This window comes from Notolabrus celidotus, chromosome 1 (assembly GCF_009762535.1).
Source record: "Notolabrus celidotus isolate fNotCel1 chromosome 1, fNotCel1.pri, whole genome shotgun sequence".
Lineage (NCBI taxonomy): Eukaryota > Metazoa > Chordata > Actinopteri > Labriformes > Labridae > Notolabrus > Notolabrus celidotus.
In genome coordinates, this window is record NC_048272.1 from 21461728 (window position 1) to 21477115 (window position 15388).

General features: G+C 41.8%; 1 protein-coding gene across 1 annotated transcript in view; it reads right to left on the reverse strand.

The window, feature by feature from the left end:
• Nucleotides 1-15329, reverse strand: part of fer1l4 (fer-1 like family member 4) — a 32786-nt gene extending 17457 nt beyond the window's left edge. The window contains exons 1-20 of the mRNA XM_034692540.1: nt 14691-15329; nt 12066-12121; nt 8727-8815; nt 8498-8597; nt 8288-8382; nt 7947-7991; nt 6079-6249; nt 5834-5894; nt 4912-5043; nt 4766-4828; nt 4593-4677; nt 4351-4516; nt 4095-4275; nt 3788-3974; nt 3469-3548; nt 3025-3150; nt 2851-2917; nt 1893-1996; nt 1667-1775; nt 939-1251 (exon numbers count right to left, since the gene is read on the reverse strand). Coding sequence (XP_034548431.1) covers nt 939-1251; nt 1667-1775; nt 1893-1996; nt 2851-2917; nt 3025-3150; nt 3469-3548; nt 3788-3974; nt 4095-4275; nt 4351-4516; nt 4593-4677; nt 4766-4828; nt 4912-5043; nt 5834-5894; nt 6079-6249; nt 7947-7991; nt 8288-8382; nt 8498-8597; nt 8727-8815; nt 12066-12121; nt 14691-14769 — 2309 coding nt within the window. The 5' untranslated portion in view covers nt 14770-15329. The remainder of the gene's footprint in view (nt 1-938; nt 1252-1666; nt 1776-1892; nt 1997-2850; nt 2918-3024; nt 3151-3468; nt 3549-3787; nt 3975-4094; nt 4276-4350; nt 4517-4592; nt 4678-4765; nt 4829-4911; nt 5044-5833; nt 5895-6078; nt 6250-7946; nt 7992-8287; nt 8383-8497; nt 8598-8726; nt 8816-12065; nt 12122-14690) is intronic.
• Between the last annotated feature and the right edge of the window lie 59 nt (nt 15330-15388).

Genomic DNA, 15388 nt, shown 5'->3' on the forward strand with positions numbered 1-15388 from the left:
GATGATTCTGATTATGAACCAAATGAGGAAACAGATATTCATATTCTTCCAAGCAGACATTCACATCAAAAATGGGGAAATACAGCAATCTTCATCCCCAAATATACGTCAGGCAAAACTGTCTACAGAAAACATTATAAAGACAGAGCCACTAGGATAGCAGTGACTCGTGTAACAGACATCAAGTCAGCTTTTGAGCAGGTCATGATAAATAGTAAATGGTAAATGGACATGTACTCATATATCTCTTTTCCAGTCTTCTGACCACTCAAAGCTCTTTTACATTGCTCGCTCACCCAATGATGGTAGAGGCTACTATAGTAAGGGACCATCAGTATTAGCTAATCTTATTCTAGACATTCGTACACCCCTGAACAACTGAGGAAGCAGTTTGGGGTTCAGTGTCTTGCCCAAATACACTTCGACATTTGACTGCAGGAGCTGAGATCGAATAGAGACAAGCTGTCAGCCATTAGGACAGTGAGGGACAAGTGGGTAGAGCAACTTCCATTGCTCTATAACCCAAGCCCTAATGTCACAGTGGATGAAAGGCTAGAGGCATTCAGAGGTTCCTTCCATTTTAGGCAATATATACCTTCCAAACCAGCTAAATGCAGTAGCAGAGTTCTGACACTTCTGGATAATTAAACATGCCTCGGGTCAAGTTGACCCACGAACATTATTGCTGTCCCTAAGAAACGAACATAACAGGAGGGTTAAAGAAATGAAGGAATAGTTTAGATATCTCCTAAACCTCTGCAGGATTCAGGGTTGGTACTCAAACTGTATCACATCTGACCTAGCGTCGTTATGGGGTCACCAAAAAGTAGGGGAGGAACGTCTCAGCTGCCTCATTTGGCCAATCCAAAGCTGTAGCTCAAGTAATCAGTGGATGGATAATGTAGTTAGTTATCGGTGTAGGTGTGATGTTTGATTACCTGTCGAACTCGGTGGGTTCAGTCCTAAACGCAGCCGACAACGATCTGTTCTCAGTTTCAGGATTCAGCACCTCCTCTTTGTCCAGCTCCTCCTCGGACTCCAGCAGAGCCTGGGTCTCTTCGTTCAGATCTCCCTTACTCGCCCTCAGCTCCTCCTTGCTCTGCCTCAGGTCCTGCTTACTCATCCTTAGCTCCTCCTTGCTCATCCTCAGCTCCTCTTTACTCATCCTCAGCTCCTCTCTGCTCATCCTCAGCTCCTCCTTACTCTGGCTCTTCTTGGATTTCACAACCCTCACTGCTTTCCCGTAGTTCCCTGCAAGACAGAGAGCAGCTGATGGAGCTTGGGGGGTTGATGTTGGGGCTAAATTTCCACATTTGAACTTCCATAACCAAAGTGTCTGCCTCAACAGTTTCCTTAACCCATCATCAGGTGCAAATCCGATCCAATGCAGGCCCCAACACCCCAACTTTTAATAAAATCAGCCCCCGTCCAACACTGAATTTGAGCACATTGCAAATTAGCAGCCATATTGGAGCCAAAGCCTTCCCAATGTTTCACTGAACCATTGTTGTTGTAATCTCAGTAACATTGCTCCAAAAAGTTAGTTTAAATATGTCCCAAAACTCTGCATCAAGTCTTTAAAGCAAAGTACAAATGTAGGCATGATCTCATCAGCGACGGTACAGCAAACGTTTTTCATACCCATGACAAAAAATAAACTGCTTACCTATGGAGAGTTCAAAGGTCACCGGTCTGTTTGCTATGGATGGGTCCATCATGGTGACTTCAAAGAGAGATGCAAACAACAGGAAGTCCTCCCTCTCTCCAAGAAAACCCTGAGGACAAAAAAAAAAGTTAAATTATCAAAGAGTTTAAGTTTTCTATGCAGACGATATTCAGTTATATGTCACATTTCCACTGATGAAACAGATGATGATTGTGACAGAACTGACCTCAGGGAGTGGATGGATCTCCTCAACCTCGATGGTGACTGCTTCTGGTACCTCAACTCCAGCATCTCCTGACTCATCTGCCAACCCACTGCCAGCACTAGGTGCTATGGTAACAACAAGAACACCAGTAAATCAACCATAACAGTGGGGGATATCTCGAAGCAAGAAGCTAACTGAAATATTAAGAAACCCTCTTTTGCTGTTTAACCCTGAGAGGATAAAGAGAGAGTACGTTTGACAGCTCTAGAGTTGTTGAAAGGTTGATTTGCTTCTGCTAAATGGAGCATGGGTACTAGTTTCTCCTTGCTCACACTCGGTGTGCTTAGCTTGGTTCAACATGACCTGGACCTATTTCTGTAGTGGACACTCAGAAGCAAGACTTAAATCCATCATTTCAAAGATAGACTTAAAAATGACACTGGTTCTCCTGGTTGTCTCGCCAAATTATTACAGAAAAACTGCATCCTGCGATTCAAGGTTTGAATTTCAAGCCGTAACTTTCAGGGTTGAAATTTGAAGTCAATGCAGAAGTGCTAAAAACTGCAGTTCCTCGAGTGTCTAGTTGAGGCTGGCTCCAAAAGCCAAGAAGACTCTATGAAGGCCATTTTTACAGCAGAATCATACAGGTTTACAGACTGGCACAAAAATGGTTGTGGTCTCCGTGTCATCTTTTTATTTATGACAACTTAACGGAGGGTGATTATTTCATAAAACTCTTCCATGTTGATTATATTAAGGCTAAAAGTTGTGCAGAATTAAGCATAGTTAGGAATAAATGCCAGGTGGGCGCATTTTCAGTGCTCTACCCTCAACTCCACCTTATTGCTTGTTTCTAGACTTATTGAACGACACCTGAAGTCAGTAATTCCAACATGCCCAACACCCTGAGACTACGTCTATGTTTTAAACAGCCTATGATTAATTTCTGATTTCTTCTGTGTCTTCTCAGTTGGCTGACCTTCCTTCTTGTCCCCCTTGCTGCCCCTCTTCTTCCTCAGTCCAAATTTCCCCAGGGCTCCTTTCATCTTCGAAGACAAAAAATAAGTCGGTGAGGTCAGCCAATCAGAAATGGGACTTCATTAGATATCTTGGGTGCTAAAGTCATCCTGACAAAAGAGACATTAGGATGTACCTTTCCCAGAGCAGCAGAGCCTGGATCTGTGATGACAGCAGAGGGGGAGGAGTAAACCTCCACACTGAGAGCCATCAGGATTCGACCACGGTAGAAGATTCCTTCACCAAGCCCCTGGTTCAAAGCCTGGAGAAGAAACAGGGTTAGTCCAGTCCAGTGTGTGTCATATTGGTTTAGTGTTTTAATTCTGAAGTTTGTTCAACATTAGCTTGGGTTCACCCTCCAAAACAGGCTTTTAATATTTCCGGAGTCCCTGAGCTCCCTTGTCTTGTTGCTTCCTCTGGATCTCTGCTGCTGTGGACGTGCCAGACCCCAGCTGCTACCCCCTCACTATCATCTCTCTCTCTCTTATTCTCCTCTATCTCTCTTTCAAACCCTGACTCAGTCTCAGCAGATGTGTGTCCAACATGAGTCTGGTTCTGCTAGAGGTTTATTTTCATTCACCTGGTGGACGTCTCCGAGGGTGGAGTTCTGAGGAGAACCGTACAGGTTGACCCAGCATGGACCGAAGGTGGGGTTAAACCCTGCAGGCAGAGAGATGTTTCCCTGTTACCATTAAATCTTAAATAAAAGCTGGTTTTCAAGAAAAGCTGGAAACTTAGAGAACAGCAAGAGGAAATGTTGGTTGATTATTGCACAACAGAAATGTTTGCAATGCAACAAAAGCGGGAGCAAAAAAGAAAATATGATCACATGTTTTTAATAAGTTTACAAAAAATAGAAATGAGAATAAATAATGATGAATATGAACTATGGGTCGTACCGTTCCTCGTGTGGTCTGAGATCTGCTGCAGGTCAAGGTAGTGGGTTGCAAGGGCAATGTCTCCCATCTTTGCATCATCAAGGATCTGGATTCTGATTCGCTGAGCCATCGGAGGAAACTGCTCAATGAAGGAGATCTCCTCGTTCCAGACTGGGCTGCTGTTGGCGCTAGCTACCAGTGTCTCACCCTGCACACACACACATGGTAACAGTAAAATCCAAGATGGCAACCTCCATGAAGTCGAACCTGAAGCATCAGAACAATGACCAACTGAAACACAAGTTGAGACTGGACGAGATGTGAGTACCTGTTGTCCAGCGAAGGTCACTTTCACGTAGGGATCAATGAAGACAGTTCTATCCGTGACCTTTGACACCTTGGCCATGAGCCCTGCGTCCATGGTGGGAAGACCCTCTGCTTTGTAGATCCGGACCCGAAATCGAGCCCATGGACGTTCAGAAGGAATACCACGAGGAAGCAGCAGGTTCCTGCAAGTCAACACATCAGTCAGCGATAACAGTAAGTTAATACAACATAAGTTCTGATGTGTCCTCGAAACTAACTTCTCTATGTCCTCGCTGGCTCCAGACGAGGACGGAGGCAGACCAGGCATGCTCAGAGTGTCTCCCTTCATCAGCACGTTGAGGGTGGCCTTGACGTAACCCTTGATTCCTGACCTGGTATCCGCTGGGTCTACGAGGGGAGCCCACTTCTGGTAGAAACGGTGGTCTGGGGACACAGAGGGGGGTCAAAGGTCAGAGAGTGCTGCAGTATTTTGAGCCTGCAGTGTGAGCAGTACTGGTACCTGGCTGGTTGTACACGGTGGAGATGTCGATTTTAAAGGTTCCGATGTGGGTCATCAGGAAGGCCAGAGTCCGCCTGTGGTACACCTGAAAGGAGACCACATCACAGGTGTTTGGTTCAGCTGTGCTAAAGTTTATCATCACGCTTTAAGATGTGAAATAAAGTGAAGCTGACCTTTATCTCTATGACTTTATCAAAGAGGATCTGCGGGTCCTCCTGGAACTCAAACTGGAAGTTCTGTAAAATGACAACATCAATATTGTGAGGTTCTGTATTTGAGTGTACCGTAAGATGTTCCCACGGTGTTCCCTCTCAGGTACCTCGTTGTAAAAAGGACAGTTGGTGGATTTCTGTGTTGCTGTGCGTTTTTTCTGCTTTCCCGCTCTGATGAAAACCGCAGGGTTGATGTTTACGCCGACCAACTTCTGAGCCTCCAGGATGTTTACGTTTACCTGGCATGCACAAACAACGTCGTAGTTATGACTGAACATCATCCAGCATGTATTAGAGGAGAGGCTTGAGTGTCATGTGTTAGCCGTTTATAGAAGAGAGCATGCAAAGACTTCAGTTTAAACCATATTCTCTCTCTGTCTTTCATTTCTAAATGCTCTACTTTGTTCTCCTCCACCTACATGCTACCTGTGTTTAGCCCTCTGCAGGTAGTTTGCACCTTTTTTTACCTGAAAATACTTATAGTAATATCAAAACTGTGAAAGTTAAGTCTATCATTCAGAAAGGTGTACCCAACAACAGGATTCCGTATCCATACCTGCAGTTTTGCTTAATAAGCGCTTTTAATCTTGTAAATTGGGCATTAAAGCTCCTGTGAGGAGTTTTTCAGGGGTAGTGAAACAGACTAAAGTGAATAGTGATGACTTCTTATGAGCTACAAAAGCAAACCAGACCCTCAGCTAGAAGACTGATTCATTTTGAATATCTGCTCCCACCGCTGCCAGGTCAGAATCAGGCGAGAAGATTAACTCCACGCCGCTAAAACAGCCTTTGTTGACATTTTCCACTGCAAAGGTTTACAGTGAGTGGTAAGTTTGGTTGTTAAAATAAAGCAGGAGGAGACTTCTGCAAGAAAATAACTAATGCATGCATGTGCAGGACTTGTTAGCCAAGATACACATACAATGAAAATATAGAGGATGGAGACCACACGGCACACCAGGAGGGAGTGAATATCAAACCTGGTGCAGCTTTGTTTCATACTAACAATGTAAGGATGGATGGACTCACCTGGAAGCTCTTGACTCTGGGTGTTGCTACTTTAACATTTTTGGACATGGGCCTGCTACGACTACACACACACGCAAACACACACACACACACACACACACACACACACACACACACACACACACACACACACACACACACACACACACACACACACACACACACACACAGACAAAAGATGAGCTGTAAGAAGCGGGTAATCAGTCAGACAGAGAGAGACACATAGAGAGGTCAGGTAATCAGACCTGAGCAGAGGAGTGAAGATGATGTTTGAAGCCTCCAGGTCCATCAGGTCATCATCAAAATCCTCATCATCTTCATCTTCGTCATCTTCTCCAGATGATGTCCTGACCAAGCTTCGGCCCAGACGCCGAACCTCCCTCTCCAGCTGGCCTGGGCGAGCGAAAGATAGATGACTGACAGGAGAGAGAGAGAGAGAGAGAGAGAGAGAGAGAGAGAGAGAGAAGAGGGGAGAGAGGGGGAATGCTTTCTTTAAATATTGTGTTCTTAAATGATATTCCTCTCTCGGACGAGCTAGGTGGTCCTTCTTTTTAGAGCAAAATATGCTGCGTCCATGATTTCCAAAAAGAATGTCAGATTTTGATTCATCAGACCACATGACAGTTTTCCTCTTCCCCTCAGTCCATCTTAAATGAGCTCAGGTCCAGAGAAGTCTTCAGTGTTTCTGAATCATGTTTTTATATGGTTTCCTCTTTGCATGGATCACCTTTAATGCACCATGCAGTGATTTCCACTACAGAGCTATATATTTCTGTTTCAGGACCTGAAGATCACGTCCATCCAGTATTGTTTTAGTCCTTGTGTCTTTTGTACAGAGATGTCTCCAGATCCTCTGAATCTTTTAATGACGTGAGGAACATTATTCTGAAACTGTTGAACTATTCTCTCATGCAGTCTCTCAGAGTGGTGAACGTAAGCCCATCTTCACTTCTGAGAGACTCAGCCTCTCTGGAGTGTCCTTTTTAAACCCAATCATGTTACTTACCTGTTGTAAATTAACCTCATTAGCTGGAAGATGTTTCTTCAGGTGTTTTTGTAGTATTAAACAACTTTTTCAGTTTTCTGTTGTTCAAACAAAAAATGTTTTCAGCTTCAACATTTGATATGTTGTCTTTGCACTATTCTTAATTAAATATAGAGTTTAAATGATTTGCAAATCATCAAAATATGTTTTAAGAACAGTTTGTGCAGCCTTTTTGGAATTGGTGTTTCACTTTTATTGGGAGATGTAAACCAAAGATCAAAATAATTGACAAATAAAACATGTTTCCCCTTAAAGGACTGTAGGACCTCCATTGCGATGTGTTGTTCTCAGAGTTTGTGCATTTTTAGCCAACGTTAACCTTTCATAGATAGATCTGTGAGAGTATCTGGGATTGTTGAGGCTACAAGACTGTCCTGTCCAGACCATCACTGTCTGGTTTGGATCTGCAACCAAACTAGACAAACACAGACTGCAACAGACTATAAGGACTGCAGAAAAAATCATCGGTGTCGACCTGCCCCCCATCCAGGACTTGTACCGGTCCCGGGCCAGGAAACGGGCAGGTAGCATCACTGCTGACCCCTCACACTCTGGACACAAATTCTTCAAACTCCTCCCCTCCGGCAGGCGCTACAGATCACTGCGTGCCAAAACAACCCGCCATAAGAACAGTTTCTTCCCCCAGGCTGTCACTCTGATGAACACTAAACCATAACAGTGTCATACTTGTTGGATCAATACTCTCTGTAAATATACATGTAAATATACAATGCAACAACTCTCCAAGCAGAATTCCATATTTCTATTTTTTGTATTATTTAACTACTATTTTTATAATGTAAAAACTACCTCTGCTACTCACCACTGCACTTTATCATATTATTTTAGCCTGTACATATTAGTCATGCCTATTTGTTGTTCGTTTGTATTTATAGCTGATGTTATTGTTATTATTTTTATTTTATTTTTATTTGTTGGTCTTATTCTTATTCTTATTCTTATGCCTTGTACAAAGAGAGCACAGTTTACCAAAGTCAAATTCCTTGTGTGTTCAAGCATACCTGGCCAATAAAGCTGATTCTGAAGACTGGACATGTAACTTCTCACCTGTCAGGTTCATCAAATCCTTCATTCCTGATGACCAGCTCTGACCTGAGGATGAAGGAGAGGGAGAAACAAATAAAACAGGAGGAAAAAGCAGCTCTTCAGACTGCTCAGAGCTCCCTCTGCTGGTCTGGATGTCTTTGTAAATTCTCTCAACCTGAAATTAACAGGCTTGAGGGTTTTTGTTTTCTTTCATTTCTTAAAAACATCTCTGAGAAACCAGGGAGACTTTCCCCGTCCATGGGCACAAAGACATATTCTTCCTTTACCACTCTGTAAACTTTATAAGCACTCACTTTTTGTTAACTGTTTAATGACAAAGGTGTTTCAGGAAGTGATCTTACTCGTCTTTGTCTTCAACTTTCAGGAAGTCGCCTCCCTCCCAGCCTCCTGCTGTTCCCTCAAGAGGATGATACCGAATATCCAACTCTATATAAATCTATTAGAGAGGACATGACGTCAGCGTGCACAGGTGATCTCTAACAAAACACAGAGCGTGTGTTTGTGTGTGTGTGTGTGTGTGTGTCTGTGTGTGTGTGTGTGTGTGCTCTAACATCAGTCAGGCCGTAGTTGGCATCGGTGAGCGGTTCCCGTAGCAGCAGCCTCCCTGAGGTAACAACATGTTGGAGACTGATGACCAGCTTACCCAGTAATCTACACACAAAACACACACTTATTATAACACAAGACTTGAAGATGTGCGTGTTTGTGTGTGTGTGTGTGTGTGTGTGTGTGTGTACGTGTGTGTGTGCGTGTGCGGTTTTGTGTGTGTGTGTGTGTTACCTGTTAGAGAAAACTTTGCTGCAGTTGTAAACGCTGACGGATAAAACCTCTTCTCTGATCACCTTACCGTAGTGAGGCCATCGGAAATGCTGCGCACACACACACACACAAACACACAAACACACACACACACACACACACACACACACACACACACACACACTTATGGTCACACCTGAAGAGCAAACAGAAGCCAGACTCATGGCTCCACAGAGAAACATGTCAAACAGAGGTTATTGTATTGACATCATGTGACTTGTCAGCGGGTAGAGGTCTCTGTTAACTCCATCACACAGTAAACACTGTAATTAGTATGCTAACATGCCCACAACATAATGATAACATTAAAATTGTGCAGGTATGATGTTTACCGTGTTCTTCTTAGCCTGTTAGCATGCTAGAACATGGAGTGATGCTGCTCTGTCCTGTGGTGTGCCTCAGGGCTCTGTGCTGGGACCTGTTTATGTTCCTTATATATTCTCCGGCCATGTGATCAGACAGTTTTATGGAATCTATGATAATTGTTATGCTGAGGATATTCAATTGTATGTTTCTTTTTAACTTTCTAATCTGCTCAACTGTCTGACATATGATTTGGTCAAAATGTAGAAAGTAAACAAAAGCTAAATCTGCACTGAATCCTCAGTATTCATTGGACGAGTCTCCGTGGTGTACTGTTTCCCACTATGCATAGCGCTGACATACTTCTTTGTCTTCTGTCAATACATGCCAGTTAGCGCTCAGTTTTTAGATGCTTTCTAGATGAGCACACGTCTCTTCTTGTTGGGTTCCCGCTCTGTGAAGCACTGATCTACATCAAAACATTTATTTCGTGGTTAAATACTACTGAAGCATATTGCGTTCACATGAGAAAAAAGTTCTGCTCAGTTTTTCTGAATTAACAAGTTAATTATCCCGGAATTATGAGAAAAGTTTTTGTAAATAAAAAAATAAATGCTCTTTTGTTCTGAATTAACAATAGCACGTCAAGGCCACACAAGGAAGTAAGCATGCCCCGGTTGTTCAGTTGAATCCAGTTTTATTTTGCTCTGGGTTTGAGACATTGGGAGATACTAGTGCCTCTAAGTATCATAGATGGTATTATGATTAGCTGGTCAACTTTGCACAGGCACCTGAGGATTCTGCAGCTGTTTAGATGTAAGGCCTGTTCTGAGAAAACAGAGCATTTTTTTTAAATCAGAAAAACAAAGCACTTTTCTCATAATTCCGAGTTAATTAACTCGTTAATTCAGAAATTCCAAGATATTTAACTCGTTAATTCAGAAAAACAGAGCAGAATTTTTTTTCTCATGTGAACGCAATACGCTTCAATAAAATACTTATCCCTCTCAAATGGAAAAAATGACCTCAGGCGCCGGGAGATTCAGAGGTTTCAAAGAAAACTCAGGCCATAACAAAAAAAACAAAAGTCTATTACCTAGCTAGCTGACGATTTCCACACCTAAAACCAGCAAAGTCTGCCCGAGCATACAATACTACCATCATACTGTATACTCCATAAGTAGGTACTATGTAGCAGGCTGTTTTAATACAGCCTCCCTTAGTCTGTGGCCTTCAAAGGTGCAACCAATATAGCCCTTAATTAGGGATTAGCTGCACCTGTGCAGTATCCACATGTAGAGGGGTTAACATGCACGCCTCACTTCACCCTCATTTTATTCACTTAGAATATATGCAACAAAGACTCTCGCCTCTTTGTTTTTCGTTCTGTGTGTGACTCCTTACGTTTGTTCTTGTGCTAAAAATAAATGAAAGCAGTGAAAATGAAATTGTCGTGTTATATTTTGGAGTGTTTGCCTTGTCTCATGTTTGTGGCTGTGATTCTCCTTCTCCTCCCTTACACAAACATTGAATAACTGATGTTACTGAGTACACCAAAAGTACCAGGGCGTCCTACTTCAGCTTGTTCATTATTCAGTATGTCGGCCTGCATGATCCACAATCTTCTCCACAGAAGGTCGTACATCCAATTCACTTATCTGTCTGTGGCCTTTTGGATCTCCATAGCAAGCATGTTTTCACTAATGCTGTATCGATAACAGGCACAGTGGGGAAGCTGTGTGTTCACATGTATGTCTATAATGCTGACAAGGCTAGCTGTCATAATGATGTTGTCAATTTTTCATGTATATTGTACAAACTGAGCTCCAGATGATTTCATATGAGCAGTCAGAAGATCACTAAATAATCAAACTTCTCATGTATTTCGCCTCCTTTGTGTGTTTCTGTCTGCACATGGAGCCTTGTAAACCGGAGTCACATTCTTTGTGTGTGTACACATATTTGGGAGCTCTGATCGTCACAGCTGAGTTACACAGAGTAAATTGAATCAGCTGCAGGTTTGAATGTGTTGAAGGAGCGGTGCGACGGGTATTTGAGTTTACTGTAGGAGTGGTACAGTTTCCTATCAGCTCCATTAAAATAGTTTCAATCTCAAGCAGACAAACAAGCTACCTGCTGTGACACACACACACTCACACAAACCACAACACACACAGAGACAAATATGATTTCACAGCTATAACAAGAACACTCAGCTCTCAGACCGGCTGAGGATTGAACCTGTGGTGTATACAGGCACCATACAACACAATGTGATACCGTACATTACAAAAACGTCACAATACGTCACGATACATTGCTATATGTAATGATATTATATGTCACGTTATGATTAGTCATGATACGATACTTCACGATACAATACGTTACATTATAATGCGTCACTATAAGCTATGTCACGATAGAGTATGATAAATCATGTTATGTTATGATATGATATGTCACAAAACAATGCGATACATCAAGGTACCTCACAATATGATACAATACAAAAGGATACAATATGTCACAATACGATATGTCAAGATACGTCAAGATACAATACAATACGTTACATTGCGATGCATCACTATATAATATGTCACAATAGAGTATGATAAATCATGTTATGATATGATATGTCACAAAACAATACGATACATTACGATATGCCACGACAAAATATGATACAAAACAATATGTCATGATACGATACCACATGATCTGTTATGATGCGTCACAATAGAATAAGTCATGTTATGATATGGTACCATTGTCTTAATATATTACTTTACTTTTTCAATGCCATACGAAGTGACATTATACGCCATAGAGAATATTGTGCTGCAAAACCTGTATTTAGCTGCCTCTAAAGCATTAATGATAAAAACATTAAAACAATAAATGACCCACATGTAAAGAGAAAATAACCTACAAATGACAGTCACCAATGACAAACAGTATGTAACATATTATAAATCAATTCTATTTACTGACCTCGTTGAAGATGGCCACGTTCTCACACTTCAGGACTCGGGTTTTGTGAGTGAAACCTGGAGCACAGACGGACGTGTTACACTGCAGTAGCTTTAACAGATAACTTGCAGGTTAAAGTAACAAACAAACAAATTTAAAACGTGAAGAACTTCATCACATTTGGTGACAGACCGCCATCTGTCCAATCATATTTACTCAGTGAGCAAAGAGAAGATGCTTGTCCCTTGAACATTTAGAAAAATTAAAGAACTTTGACGATGTTTCAACCCAACGATGTAGTGGCCCTGACCCTACATATAAACTCAATTCACAAATACACTCCTGGTCTAATCTTACTTTGTTCTTTTTTTTCTTTTCATACAGTATACATAAATTAAATTAAACAATATAATAAAAACAGTTATGATAGCTAAAATAAATGTTGTAGGAAAGCTGTAAATAATATATGAGTAATGATCCACAGACAAGGCGATTTTCTTTTTTACAAACATCATAAAAATAAAAAAATAAGATTTAAAGTATGGTGTTCTTTACAGTTTATCATCCGTTAATTTTGTACTCTTTAAAAAACACACAAATTTGCCTCACTTCCTGCATCTCTTCTGCAAATAAAAAATAATTAAGGACTTGTGTTTTTTGCAGTTTTGTTTTCAGTTTAACAGGGTTCAAAATAAATATCCACGTCACTTTCTGCAAGTCAGAGGCTTTGGATGCTTCTCCTCTACAGACTCCTCTCTGTTCTTTTACCTTTTTCAGAGTGCATATTGAAAGGAGGTCACTATCAGCTCACTGATAAACCTCCCTGAGGTGTCACAGGCTGGACACTGATGAAGGGAGGTGCTCACTTGATCACCTAACCTCCATCTATCTTCATGTTTGAGGACATAAAGGACCATGTGGTAGGTTTTTTATATTATTTAATAGTTCTTTACACTTTCTAGTTTTACCTTGACTCTGGAAAGTTGACATATAATCAATATGGGGTATGGAGTGACTCAAAACTCTCTAACTTTTCACCACTTTACACTTATTATAAAGGTCTCCTAAAGGTTGTCCTTATCTGAGGCCTTAGTGATCAGTTATCAAACCAGGAGGATATCCACAGATCTTCATGTCTTAAAACACTTCTCCTTCTTTATTCATTCAAACATCAGACCCACAACAGGAGAGACAAACGTCGACACAACTCCTGTTTCAAAACTAACCCCGTCTGTGTCCACTCACTACCTTTAAGAGATTTTCTCCTGAATAGAATCTACAGGTGGATCAACTGTTTACTTTCCATCGAAAAGAGGAAGATTATCCTCTTTAATCCCCCTCTGGAAAATTCATCTTTACACAGCACATGGTGCTGAGAGAGGATGATAAATTACAGAGAGATTACACCACCCAGCAGGACGTGAGGGCTTTAAATGAGCTTCACGACTAAAACTATCAGAGACATAAAGAATATAATAGAGATGAATACTTTTAGATTCACTTTTGTACATTTTACCACACTTTAAAACTCACTCCTGCTACTTCCTCTTGCAAAGGATGATATTTAAAGTGTGGTACGCCTAGTTTCAAAGATTATAAATGCATCTTTTGCTGCCAAACTGTCAAAATAGACACTGTATGTTGTTGCATTCAGGGGACCAAGAATAAAGTGGGAAAATTAAAGTTGTCAACGTGTTTTTGACCCCAGAATGAGTTTCACAGCTGATGTTGTTAAGTGTAGTTCCAGAGGGGTATACTACGAAGCGAGTTCAGCATATCCTAGATATCTTCTCCTGATCCAGCTTCACTGAACCGGACAAAGGAGATCGCGCTAATCTGTCACACGAAGCTGGTTATCAACATGTTGAGTCGATCCAGAATTACCCTGAGCGCGTTCACATGAACGGGGCGGGGAAGGCAACATGTGACCAATCACAGACACGGACAGTCTGCCGTCAGCACATCAAAATGAATCTTAAACACTGCACTGATATTAGAAAAATATGAAGAAGTTAAACACATAATCCAGACTAAGATCAACACAGCTGTGTTTGAAACATGAAGGAAGAACTGAGGGATAAGACAAAAACAGTTTGAATGCGCAAATCACGTCTTATTTCTCATTATTAGTACAGATATATCTGACTATAATAACTCTGTTTATTATGACGGTATCAAACTGAGCGCTGTGGTTAAAGGACTAATAAAAATGAGAACATGATTCAAAGTGAATCTTACTTCAGACTCTGTTGAAGTATGATGTCAGGAAAGGTAATCAATAACTGTCATCAGTATTTTATATATAAAATCATACAGGTAGACAAAGTGTCCTGCCCGTCTCCTCTCCACTGCAGGCTTGACCGCAGTTTCCCCCCCCTTGATCCCCGTGATCGAGCGAGCTGATTGGTCAGTGGGTAGAGTTTTCGACAAACTGATCTCTGATCCTGAGCATAACCTGCCCCGGAGCAGGTTAGGAGCTCTATGGTTGGAGTTCAGCCTGAGTACCCATGGTTATATACCCTGGTAAGGAGTGAACCACCTTCGTAGTACAGAAAATCCAGAGTTAAACCTCAAGTTACCTCGATAACCGCAAATCCGCCTTCGTAGTATACCCCTCAGGTGTGTTCATGTGTGTGTGTTACTGACCTCTGAAGCTGAGCTCGACCTTCCTGTCGTATCTCCCCGGCAGGTTAGAGATCCTCCTCAGATTCACGGTGATGGACATGATGAAACCTCACACAACTGACTGTCTCTCTACATGCTGTCTCTCTCACCTCTCTGCTCTCTTCAGAAGCTGGAAACTAACTGCTGCGTGTGTTCTGATCAGCCAGGTGACAGGAGGAGGGCTACCTGTGTGTGTGCATAACAGTAGATGAGAGCTTGTTGAGTGTGTGTACAGTGTGTGTCTGTTAGGGCAGATCCCGTCTAATGTTTGAGAAGGCAAATAAGAGTTGCACAACTCGTTTTCTCCTTAAAGAACTCACACACGTGCACGGTGGTGAACGCAGCGCTTAGGTCACTCATTTTAGTGAACAGTCTCTGAATAAAGGCCATAAAGAAACTTCAGTATTAGTTTCAGTCTGTTTCTGGTGTTGCTGTCTGAGCGCGCCCCATGTAGATGCTTCAGTCCTCGTTGCAGCGGTCGTAGGTTCGAATCCAGGCCTCGATCATTTGCTGCATGTCTTCCTCCACCAGCAACACAGGGTCAAGCGGATTTGTCGTTCCAAGTTAGGATGTTTTGTATATTTATTTAAATTACTTATTAATTTGGGGCTTTTACACCTTTATCTGTAGAGGACAGGACATTGGATAGAAGAGGAAACTAGGAGAGATCAGGGAACTGA